This window comes from Nipponia nippon, unplaced genomic scaffold (genome assembly GCF_047370975.1).
Source record: "Nipponia nippon isolate SJK-2023a ecotype South Korea unplaced genomic scaffold, ASM4737097v1 scaffold_7, whole genome shotgun sequence".
NCBI classification, from domain to species: Eukaryota; Metazoa; Chordata; class Aves; order Pelecaniformes; family Threskiornithidae; genus Nipponia; species Nipponia nippon.
The window spans coordinates 36077931-36090861 of record NW_028262391.1 but is presented as its reverse complement, the minus strand read 5'-3'; the positions used below and the strand labels follow the sequence as shown (position 1 = coordinate 36090861).

Below are 12931 nucleotides of genomic sequence, written 5' to 3'. Positions count from 1 at the left end.
AACAGCACAGGAATCAAGTTTTTAATATACAGAAACTGTAACTTACCTGTTATACAGCTTATCATAGTTTTCCCTCAAGAGTTCCTTCTCTTTTTCTAGATCATTTATTCTTTCCTGTAACTAAAATGAAGAAAGAAGTTTCAAGCAATGCACAGCACAAAAGGAAATTACAATGAATATGTAAAGACAATTAGTTAATAATTTGTAGGTGTTCTCAGGCTTTTATTTGTTCTTTTTATACAACAGTCACTTAGAAGCTTCAAAGTAACACTTCTTTTCACCACATGGATTTACATTTGGCCCAGACAGTCTTTTTCATGCTGTTTATATGAAGCTGAGACTAACATGCTGCAGTTGAACAAAAGTATCTAATCACATTCTGCCTTATAAAAAACAAACAAAAAAAATCTATAGCATTCAAAACTTTTATTTCCGTTTTGGTGACTATTAGTATTAGCTAGTTAATAGCTCCTGTAAGTATTTTTTTAATTGACCTTATAGAAACAACAAGTCCTTGCTTTCAAAATACTCACTAAAGCAGGATATAGTTTTAAAGATACAAGATGCTTTAACCCAGAAGATATACCCTATGTGCACTACAATAGTTTAAACGTTTGGAGGAAATATCTATGTGGTAATCTGGATAAACTTGGTTCATGGAAAATACATTCAAAACAGGTAAACCAGGTGGTAAAACTAAACTTAAGTTGCTACAAAATGAAAATAAAACCAAATAAGTTTGTAGACTTTTAATCCTCATATACTGAAGAGAATGAGGAATAAAACATTTGATTTTTAGCCCTATATCTGGGTGACTGTTAGTGATGATACTTGTCTCTGAGAGTCACTAGACAAAGAAATAGAAGTGACTGATTTGAACTGCTGAGTAAGATGTAATACTACACTGTACTGTACTTAAATCAGGATGAAATAATACTAAAAAAACTAGCAATATGTGATCAATAAATCAAGTATTATGATTTTTTTCTGGTTAACAAACCACTTGTTTATTGTCAGAAATGACATGAAATCCTATGCTTTAACCTCAAATATTGTCCAAACGTTGGTGCTGTGATTATGTGGCATGGGGACCAGGTACAGTTCATGATTCTATGAAATGCAAGCAGCAGCCACAGGATTTTCTTTTTAATGGGATAAAAGTATATATATTACCAGGTCAGTCTTCTAAATGTGTTTGAAAGGTCTATCCACATCTCTGCAACTGAAAGGTATCCCATCATTAACTTTTCCCTGATCTATGTGTACTACCAAAAGCAGATTCTAGCTCTCTTGAACACAGTCCCACCTCCTCTGTCCTTAGGTTTGAAATAGTCACTGATTGCAATTCTTTTTCAAGATGGAGGCACTTTAACCGCTCCTCTTTAAGCTGTAGATTCAGTTCATCACCTTTTGCTATTAAAGCATCATGGCTCATCTTCAAGTTCCTTTGGTTCTATGAGAAGAAAGGAAGGAAAATGCAGGGGAAAAAAAAAATAATTAAAAAAAAAAAAATCACACTTAGAATGTTACAGCACTCTGCATATTCAACCAGTGGTCTCTCATGGCAGTATTTAATATATATTCTCAATGCGGTCAACAGGAGACACTCTTGAACTAAGTAACTGAAAGCAACTTTCATTATGCGTGGCCAGGAGAAGGTGGCATTCTTGTTGCTTTCATGAACATCAAACCCTCAGTTCAGTCATGATGAAAATGACCAAGAAATACATCTGTTAAGCAATTAAAACATTTTGCTGTGGTTACAGTGGTTAGACATGCTGACCAAAAACACTGCAGTAGCAAGCAAAAATGAATGTTGACCACAGTTATGTAATCACAGAACTTGCCACAGCTCTGTTAACTCTTAAGTGTAGATATATATATTTGTTTCATAATCCTAATGCACTCAGTTCTATTTCCCTGCTAGCAGTAACTTAATGAGGGACTTATGATTTCTTTTACATTTTCATTTACTTCAATGGATTATATTAAGGCACATTTAACCAATTTTAATATTAAATAGAGGATTCTGATAGAACCTCTATTTCCAGAATATTAGTTAATATTATACTCCCTACATTCCACAATGCTTTAATAAAGCCTCATTAAGAATTTCAATGTAAATCACATTCAAAGTATGACTTGAAACAAAACAGCCCAAAAGCTAATCTCCTATTTAATAAAATGATTATATGAAAATTTATGTCAAATGCATGTATGAGTATAAATAACATTTAATGATTGTAGACAGAAAAAAATTAGCTTCGTGTTTTCCATACAATATTCCTACAAAGTAGTTAAACGGAGAAGCTGAATGTGAATCCTGTACAAATTGTTTAGGTTCACGTGCAGTCTGAATATCCTAGAAACAAACAAAAAAACCACAGAAAACCCAATCACCAACCTACTCTTCAGCCTCTCATATCTCATTTCTCCATAAGAAAAATATCATGGAGAATAAATAATATTACCAGTCAGTCTTATTTCAGAGATATAATGAAGTATAGTACTCATCAATTTTTAACAGTCTTTCTTCAGTGCTCCTCTTACTCTGTCCTATATCTGTGAACTGTATTTCAATAACTTCAAAACATGACACCTTAAAAATCATTCTTTTACACTCTTTTCTCTCCAAACTTCTTTCCTTTCTTATCAAAATCAGAATCCTTACAGTCTCTAACCCTTCCAACTGTCCAAGCGAATTCATCTTTTCTTCCCCATCTCTCAGCTTCACTTTTTTCCTGAAGTTCTTTTCCACGTCAATAACTTGTGTCACTTCAACCCATCATATATGAAGAAAAAAACAAAACAAAACAAAAAAAAAAACCACCTTGGCAAAGCTGCCTTTCATAGACCATTTCACCCTTATCTCTTTCCTCAGTTTCCAAAACAGCTGAAAACAAATTCAACAATCATATTTATTCTACTGAACCATCTCATTAAAAGCATTAAAAATATCCTCCTGAAAAATCTCCTTGCTTCAACTTCATTCTAATCCTTCAGTGTCTCTGCTACTCTCCTGACCATTTTGGATTAACTTTCCTCATTAACTGTAAGGGGACCATGACTTCACTCTTCCCGCGCCCCCCCCCCCCCAATTGCATTCTTTACGTAGATATTCTTCTATATCTGAGTGTTCTGTCAGCACTTCTTTTCCATTATGCCCAAACTGTTTCCTATCCTGCTCTCCCTGGAGTATCCCAAGACTCAGGTCATGGCAACAATTGGGATAATGATTTTAGATTAATATTTCTAGTCTGGAATATTATATTTCTTTGGGAAACATGCCTTGATATTGTTGTCAGTTAGAAATAACTTAAAGAAAATGGATATATACCTCCTAGAAATATTGCACAAATGAACATAAAGTGCTCTCAATTACAGTTGTGAAACTGTTGTACCGATTGTTCAAGAGAAGAATTAAGCCTCTATAGCATTTTAAATTGTAGTTGCACAGGTTAGCATATTTCATATTACAAAACATGAAATCCTGAACGTTCAGTCTATAATTAAAGCAAATAAATATACCCGTGGGATCAAATACATAATCCAAACAGTTTCAGTTCTTCTAAGCAGATTGCACAATTCCTTCACTCAACTGGCTACATTAAAATTCTTTGTCAACAAAACTGTCCTGTAAACATTTGGTAGCAAGCTCAATTTCGATATCATTAGATGGAGCAGGATTATAGGCTCTTATCATTCTGTGGTTTCCCATTGTGGGCTGACTCAAGTTCAAAGATGAACATGGAGGAATTGTACGGGTTTCAATTGGTAGAAGCTGAAAGTAAATGATAACGAACTCAATAGTCATAAAAATCATCAAAATAAACATAAAAAAATACTAAAAACTGCTCTATTGGCAAGTACTTTACATGCCATCTAAACTAGAAATTTTGAATTTTAGTTATTCACATTTAGTAGACACGTTTCAAACACTCAAATGATTGGAATTGGGAAAACCATTTTATCCATTGTCTTGTTCAAAAAAAAAAAAAAAAAAAAAGAGACAGAAAACACACTCATCCTTTTCAAAAATGCAGCTTTCACTGTCAATATTAGAAAGAATGTCTTCAAATACCAGTTTGGGTCCTAGGCATGTGTTTCTATTCAGCTGCTGCCAAGACAGAGGCATAAGTACTTGATGTTTGCTGTAAATTACCAAAAAGTCGCATATGATTGAAAATGTACTTATTGCTTTCTATTTAAGAACACAAAAAGCCATGTGAAAACTGTCTCCCCTGGAATTTACATTCTACATAGTCCACCCTGTGAAAAATTAGGTTTGAGCTACTAACAGAAGAGCTGCTTTGGCTGAGAAGATATAGGTATTACACCGACAGGGGCGGGAGGGAAGCAAAGCAAAGCAAAACGTAGAAGCGGAAAAACACAGGAAAAAAGGAACCCAACAAAAAATCTAATGGCACAAGTGTTATTTAGTATGCTAAAATAACAAGAAGCAGGCACCAGTAAGAGTTTACAAGGATATCTAGTGCTTCCACCTCATAAGGTTAGGATACTTTATAAAGCTCTATTGCTTGTAGGATTCCTACTCACAGGAACTCTCCCGTTTCTAAGCTACTGTCGTACTACCCCTGTCTGTACACACACACGGTTCTCCAAATACATATGGGAAGAAGCAGAAAAACGCTGTATAACTAAAACCTATACGGAATCTACCGTGCAGTTGCGTGTTCTGGTGATATTTTCATAAAACTGCTGTTTTTATAAAAAAATCTAATACTTACAGTAGCCCTCTAAAATAATTTCCATGAACCTATGAACCCAAGTTAAGTCCTAATGTCAGAACTCTAAACGGCCAAACCTCCCCAACCTTATCAAAGACTGATAAAGTGAGGGGGGTCTGGTAGCACTTCTTTAGAAAATTGGTACATTTAACTCAAAGCCCTCTTTTTAAATGATCAGGAATCTCGTTAGATAGCCAGACAACTCAGTTCATTCTGCACAATCTGCCTGGGAAGGCTTTGCAGATAAAATCTTTAAGACCTGCTAGACCCTTCTGAAAAAAAAACAACAAAATTTAGGACTAAAAACACCTACACATTTGGAATAGCTTGGGTGCAATGTATTATGTGGTTCATTTTCATGTACTCAGCATTGACTCAGAATCAAGAACTGTGTATATTTATTTTCCATTTATGCATGCTTATGTGACAAGAGCAAAGGAATTTTACTGACCAAATTGCAATTACCTCTTGAAGCTGGAGAAATTTTCCTTCCATTGCTGAAAGAGCACTGCTTTTTTCAACCAGCTGCTTATGGACCTTGATCATTTCCACATTGTCCCGAATGTTTAGCCTGTATGAAAAAGAAATACATCATAAGCTTAAAGACACAAAATGAATTATCTTATTATTTTTGTCTTGAAAAGTTGAAATCCTTTGCAAATCAGCTTTCTACAACACGTTTGGGAGAAGATTTAGTGTGTAATACCCAAATTAATTTCTTCTTCTATAATCCACATTACAGAATTTAGGTAAATAAACAAACATTCTACTGCATGATGACATAGCAGTTTCAATCAATATGTATATATCTTTGTTTATTGTATCGAACTATATATGACAGGAAGAGAAAACAATCCTATACCTAAAGAGATTATTTGTTTTCCATTCACTTCTTTTCCATCCTTCAAAGTATTTGGTGCCAGTAGACTACCATTTTATGGAGTTTCCTCTCAGAGTTTAAACCTATCAAATACTGCTAAGAAAAAGTGACTTACCAATTTATACTATAACACCTTAAGGCTGGCACTCAAACAAGCTACAGGTGTGCCTTAACTACATGAAAATCACTTAATATCCATGTAGGTGTTCTATATTGTTACAATTCTAAGATTAATTTGAGAACATACTGGTTAATACAAAGGATGTTTAAAATAATTCAAGATTTAAATAAACATTTATTTCTGATGTTTTCCCTTACTTCAAACAGTGAAACGAAACCCCATTATTTTCACAGCTTCTTCAAGTATGGGAAGAGAAACCAATTCTGATTTGTATTAATATAAAATATGATAAAATCACAATAAATCTTTAGCATTTGAAAAGTTAATTTCTCTTCCAATATTTATATATTTTAGACATACTGGAGGAATTGTCACAATGCCATGCTGGAGCAAGAAAATGGACTACAAAGCTTACACATCTGTAAACCAGCTGAGTACGTGAAATACTTTCCTTTTATTCTGTAAAATATCAAAGCCTATTGTGTTTTGGCATTGCCCAGTTAATTGTCCTTACACGGAAGATAAACACACTCACAAACCTGAGTTCTTCTGCAAGAAATACCCCTAATACAATGCTAAAACTATCATGTGTCTAAAATGTTATCTACATAAATTAAAGTTGTGGTGAACATAGACAGCAGCACTGTCTCATGCTAGCTATTTAAAAGCTAATGTAGTGGCACGTTTTTATTAATCTTGTTCCACACATCAAACAAAAGGCCCTGATGCCTTCAAAGGCTTTTTCTTTTTCCTTTTTTTTCCCCTTCTTTTTTAAGCAGGAGGCTTTTTTTTCTTTCTTTTTTTTTTTTTAAGTAGAAAAAGGAGCAGATGATAGTGAAATTTATGATGTACAGATGTAAACCCCATGACTCCTGACAATCAACATTAACTATTTTTTCAACAGTGAATGAAACAGCATTTGATTTAAACAGGTTTGGGGTACTGATATTATGAAGTAAATTATTCAAATTTGGAAGTGAAAAATTACTTTTTACTGGGATCATTTTAATTCTTACAATTTTAAGAGTATTTATCTCATGAAGTTTCTAGCTACAGAAAGCATGTGCTAATTTCTTATTAGTGCATTACATCGATCACAATCTCAGCTCTCATTATAGGCTAGAGCAACAAAATTATTTCTCTACAGTACTTCTACAATATTTTATTTATTTATTTAAATAAAATATGTTTAAGAAATGTCCAATGCATCTAAGTACATGACAAGGAGCTTGCTGGTGAAGAACAAAATAATTTCAGATTTCATGGGCAAGACAAAGTTCATTAGGGAAGATTCTGTTGGGAAGATTCATTTTTCTATAAATGAAGTCACAAAACAGTACAATAGAATAGAAATTGATTAGCTACACAGCTTTCTCCCTCCCAGGTAGTTGATGTATTCTGCTTCCAGAACATCGTCCCAGGTGTTCTAATATAACTTAAAATAGGGCTTATATACTGATTTGATACAAAAGTCAATGCTACCTTTCACTTACATAGATAATATTTTGCTCAAAGAATAACAAAATAACATATAAGAATAAAGCTGGACTACGATAGCTCATTCAGTATTTTCTCTACTGCCAAAAATCCTGCCACAGAACCTGAAGACATGGAGGTAGACCTGGAACAGAAGTTAGAAAAAAAAAAAAAAAAAAAAAGGAACTAATACCCCTTTTCAGGCAGTAACGTGAATTAATGGGCATACTGATTTAGCTCTAGCATGCCTTCTGCCACAAGTGCAGAAATAAGGAACATGAACTCTATCCTTCCACTCTAAACCTCATCTTAAAGGTGGATTAAAAAGTCTGAAATTGGAAATGAAGTTAGGAGAAAGTGACTCTTTAAAAAGCTAAGAATTATGTTTGGGGTTAATGTCTGAAGTACACCAAAGAGACAATCTCTTTTCCAGACCTCTTATCATTTGGATTAAAAGCATATAGAGTGGGGTCCCAATAACAGGCTGGGGACCAGCTGTGTGGGAATGGGGGACTGATAGCAACGTACACCAGAAGGAAATGATTAAGGAAAGGATCTTGACCTGCACTGTACAAATTTATGCCAGTAAATCCCAGATGGTTAAGCTAATAAAATTGAGGTCTAATTAAACCACATCCCTTGCATCTTGTCTTTACCTCCATATGAACAGGACAAGGATACAATACTGAAACTACTCTTACAGAGTCCTGACTATTGTATCAACTGGACTCATGGCTCACAAACTTTCCCCATTCACATTCAGAGCAAGAAAAACAAGCAAGTAAAAAAAATATCACCACCATACTTCTCAAGATCACTTACCCTCTGTCTGGCAAAATAAACAAAAGGTTTCTCGGCTAATAGTTCTCAATGGCAAATGCCTCAATGGCCAAAATATACACATAGACTCCCAAGCAGAGAAGTAAAGAATAGAATGTCAATGTGCAGTACTCTTCTCGTTTTACAACGCTTAGGAATTAACAGGATTATATGTTGATACACATTATGTTCTTTCCTTTACCTCTTATTCCTTATAGGAAGTCAAATATAAAGGGAAAAAAAAACCCCTCAACAATGTTTACCTTCTAGTAGCACCTTTATGTTGTAATTGATAATATATTTGCAATAAGCAAAACATTAATATTGCATCAATAGCTCTAGCATCTAAGTTATCAAGATTATTTAAATACCAATATAAAATTCTATATTTGTTTGCCTGGCTAAAGAGCTATCTACAAATGAAAAGAAGTCATGATCTTTAGGGAAACTAATTAAAAATGAAAAATCAGATATGGAAATGCAAATATAATTTTTTTTTTATACTAGACATGATGTAGCAAATTCATATACATGCTGTAGTCTCTCAAAACCCTTTAGATAATGCATCGTGACTAACATGTTCCACATTTTAATCTAGGTCTGCAACGCTATAATGCAAACACAGAAGTCATCAGTGCATCAGATATAATACTCCTGTCCAAAAATGCACACATTTAATAGGTCTAATTCCAAAATCATGTTGCAGAAAAAATGCCAAAGGAATTAAAAAATGACTGGCAAATAAGCTTTTTCATTAAAAAACCCCAACCAAATAAAACACAAACCCCACCACAAACGTGTGCAAAAACCAAGTACCTGCTTCACAAATGCATTATGGAGAGGTTTTAAAAATGTTTTTGGGAAGTACAATGAGCAATTAATTTATTTGAAGCTATCTGCTTGCAAAATGTGATTGTTTAGACTTACTGTTTTAACTTGTACACTGTATATCATAGACATCAAACCACAAGGTTATTATGGTTTTGGCCATCTTTAAATTAAAAACAGTCAAGCTAAATGCAGTTAAATTTTGTACCTAAGAAAATGTGTTTAGTCTAACAACCCACAGGCCAAGTTTCTCCCTTAAGTTCTAACTAAGTCAGAATTATATATTCCTGAAACAATCCCCAAACAATCTCTAATGAAATATCGAAAAAAACATCGATTGCAGCCATGTTACAATAATCACCTCAAGGAGTACACTGCATATGAACTCAGCTATGTTATGTAGTTCTTGTGTTGTTACACAGAAACTAGTGAAGCTGTAAAGACAGGTTTAAAATATAACTGGATTTCTTGTGGGTATAGGACTCAGGATAACCAGTATCTCCCTCCCTTACTGCTGGTGGATCAATGATTATTAACTGGGGATGCTTCACTACTTGGAAACTACTGTTATTTCAATCACAAGAATTTCTTAATCATGTAGCAGAATAGAGACTGTTTTCCTAGAGGTTGAAATTAACCTAATTTTGTTAACACCAGGCTGAAATCAAATGGTACTAAAACATGAAGATCGGTGGAAGCATGTTTATTACGTCCTTTTGGCACCATACAGTTCCTAAATAATTTCAACAGATTAACTGTGTTTGGGTAGTTATGTAACCGGATGACAGCCAAGTGTATTCTTACAAAACACAAGAAAAAGCTGTCAATTGTACCAAAATCCAAAGACATAAACTACAAAGATGAAATAAGATGACCTTATCAATCATCCAAATTTCCAATTTTTCCTCCGATATTCCAGTATTGACAGTTTCTTCTTTCTGATGCAAAGAAGATTAAAAATAAGAATTACATAGAACCTATAAATCTATTTGTGTAATAAAACAACTAATACAGACTGTTCTAGATACCAGTTACAAGACTTCCAAGAAAGAAAGCTAATGAAAAAAATCTCCTAAAGGTAGCATGTATAGGTACCTATGGTTACAGTTAAACCTGGAGAGAATAGCATCCCTCTAAGCTCTGACGCTGGTTCATTCAGCATAAAATGAAATATAACTTGAAAAACATGGGGATTAACAGCCTTCCATAAAGTATTCTAGTGGCAAAATTATAGAACTCACACTGTTCTGGATATGCACTAATGGACATTTTTCAATTTCTTTCCCAGTGTCTTCAGCCAAACACAGGAACTCTTAAATACTTAATGTATCTTTTATCTGGTTTCAAACAAGAAACAGACTATAAAGGAAATAATTCCAGAACTTCAAACATGAATTCACAGATTGTAACTTAGGTCAAGTAGTGTAGATCCTTATTTATTTATAGCCTGACTTTATTTAAGGATTTTTTAGCTGAATTTGAAGTGTATCTTTACTTTAAAACTCCTTAAAAATTTCACAGAAACATGGTAGCTGACATTGAATTTTGAAGTTATGTTCAGTTTCTGACTGCTGTACATAAAGAACAGTGTTTATCTATTGAAAAATGAAGCACAGAAGTTCTTTCAGATTTGTATCAGATTATTTTCATATAATGAAAAAAATCTTTAAAATATTTTCTGAATTCACTGTAGGCATAGACTGAGAAATTATTTATGACAACAACTTCTTTAACCTATTTAAACTATATAAAGGAAATTCTGAATAGGGGAGACTTATGACTTTGTGAATAATTTAATAGCAAACATTATGATGTATTATTTATGTAGCGCCACTGATGCACAAAAGGATGCTCACACATAATAACGGGGTCCCTCTCTTGAAAGGCAGTTGAAGAACTGACCACATATTTCTCATCCGAGTAGAACTTTCGTTGAAATCAAATGAGTAAGGAAAGCAGGATTGTGCCGTATTAGATCCTTAACAGAATTAAAAATAACAGGCTGAAATTGAAACAGTCAAAAGAGGGAAAATATATGTAAAGTTATATAATTTTGCATATAATTTTGCATATATTTTTGCAAAAGCGAAAGAAGAAAGAAAGAGATTAAAGTAATAGAGGCTTTACTGTGAAACACATTCCACAAGCATGTTTGTCTGGCTTTGTTTCATTGCACAGCTATACTGCAGTCCTTCAAAAATTTGCTAATCTACCCTTACAGGGCCATTATTTTTCGACTATTTGTAGACTCCAAATTATCAATGAGCATTCATGAACATTGAATTATCCATTGTGAACCTATATCTGAAATTTCCTAAGAATTACACTGAAGAAACAACAGATGATTAAAATTTAATGAGTTGAACTTCAATTGAATCTGAATCAGCTGGAAATGAATTCTCTAAAATGGTAATTATGAACCTCTTTGTTTATTTGCGAAAAAACATAACCACCTATTATCATAACAATCTCCTTGCTTAGAATTATCCATGGCTATTTGGTAAAACATTTTATGACTTAGATTCACAAAGGAAAAAAAATGAATAAAGCACGTATTTCTTCACAGAACAAGTAATTTTGACAGCTATATATAAACATTGTGACATAGCTCTTCTAATGCTTCCACCACAGAGATTTCTATTTTTCACATTACCTTTGGCTTGTTGTTTCTTGCTCTTTCAGCCGTAGGATGGATTCTTCAATTTCCTTTTCTTTCCTTCTTAGCTGACTCACAAGTACCTCTCTGGCATGTTCTAGTTCATCAATGTGTTCCCTTTGGGACTCAATCACAGTCTCCCTGCAAGTACAAGTATCTTACATTCCAAAACCAGTAAGTATTTAATAAAAGAAAAAAAATTAAATGAATACTCAAGAAAGCAAAAATTTTAAATGTTCAGCAAAATTTGTATTTCTTAATGACATGCATCACAACAGAGGTTTAAGAGTTCAGCTTACTATGAAAATAATTAGAGATCACCACATGAAAAGATGTGAATAGTACAATAAATAGATAAATAATTAAAACATACTATCAAACACACTATCAAACACAACACAAACACATAATACTCTTAAAATAAATGTTTATGTGGACTGAATAATGTTTAGCAGAACCTAGCTAAAAACATCGTTTATGGTTTCTTATACTCTCTATTAAACATACCCTCCTCCTAATCCATTAGTACCAACCGTTTTCAGAAAAGCAAAACACCATTACTAGCTATCAAATGAATATGAGATCTTCAATGGATGGAGTAGTGGGAGTAATTTTTAAGCTTTTATTCTGAGTTAGGTAACCTTAGGCTAAAAAAATCAGATGATATGTCTCTAACAGTGGAATTTATCCAGTAAATACAATTAAAAAAAGGCAGAAAACTATAGAGATCAGAGTCCGAATATTTTTTAGTAGGCCACAACTTTGCGATTTTGGTTTTCTTGTCAAGTTCATCTCAGATATCTTTTCCAATAATAATTTTTTCTAATAAGAATAAGCAACAATTTATCTACAATTTTTTTCACTCTAAAGCTTTTGATGCATAAGCTACAGTTCTTCATTACTTCATACACCTATCATAGACTTAAAAGTACCTTGAGTTTTTTGGCCATGTGTTTGCTTTTGTACCTGAGTGCACCATTTTGAGCAACTGTGGTTATTTTTGCACCTTTGTGAGAACTGAAATCTCTGAAAAAAACGCTATTTGAATGTTTTCTGCATTATAACACAATGCTTTTGATGAGCCTTGGGAGAAAAGCTATTGTGAACACCAAGATTCATGGCAGCCTTAATGGATAGCTCTTGTTTTCCTAGTCTTCAAAAGTGATAGGTATAGGAGAAACCGCCCTTTCTAGGCCCATGACTATAAAATTACTAAACATTTTTTTTTTCCCAGTAACAACATTCTATTATAATGCAATTATTTTTTTTTTAATTATAACTGTTCAGCAAGGGTTAAATTCAGACAGCATGCTAGCAAGAGTGCAATTTAAATATAGCTAAATAATTTAAATTTAAATCATTTATAAGAATATTTCTGTAAAATTATTTCCTATATTCCCACT

At 33.3% G+C, this 12931-nt stretch overlaps 1 protein-coding gene across 7 annotated transcripts in view; it reads right to left on the bottom strand.

Annotated features, from left to right (window-relative positions):
* Window positions 1-12931, bottom strand: part of RPGRIP1L (RPGRIP1 like) — an 85368-nt gene that overhangs the window by 59819 nt on the left and 12618 nt on the right. For all 7 annotated transcript variants that reach the window (XM_087740137.1, XM_087740139.1, XM_087740141.1 and 4 more), the window contains exons 6-9: window positions 11526-11669; window positions 5214-5319; window positions 1307-1453; window positions 47-120 (exon numbers count right to left, since the gene is read on the bottom strand). In XM_087740137.1, coding sequence (XP_087596263.1) covers window positions 47-120; window positions 1307-1453; window positions 5214-5319; window positions 11526-11669 — 471 coding nt within the window. The remainder of the gene's footprint in view (window positions 1-46; window positions 121-1306; window positions 1454-5213; window positions 5320-11525; window positions 11670-12931) is intronic.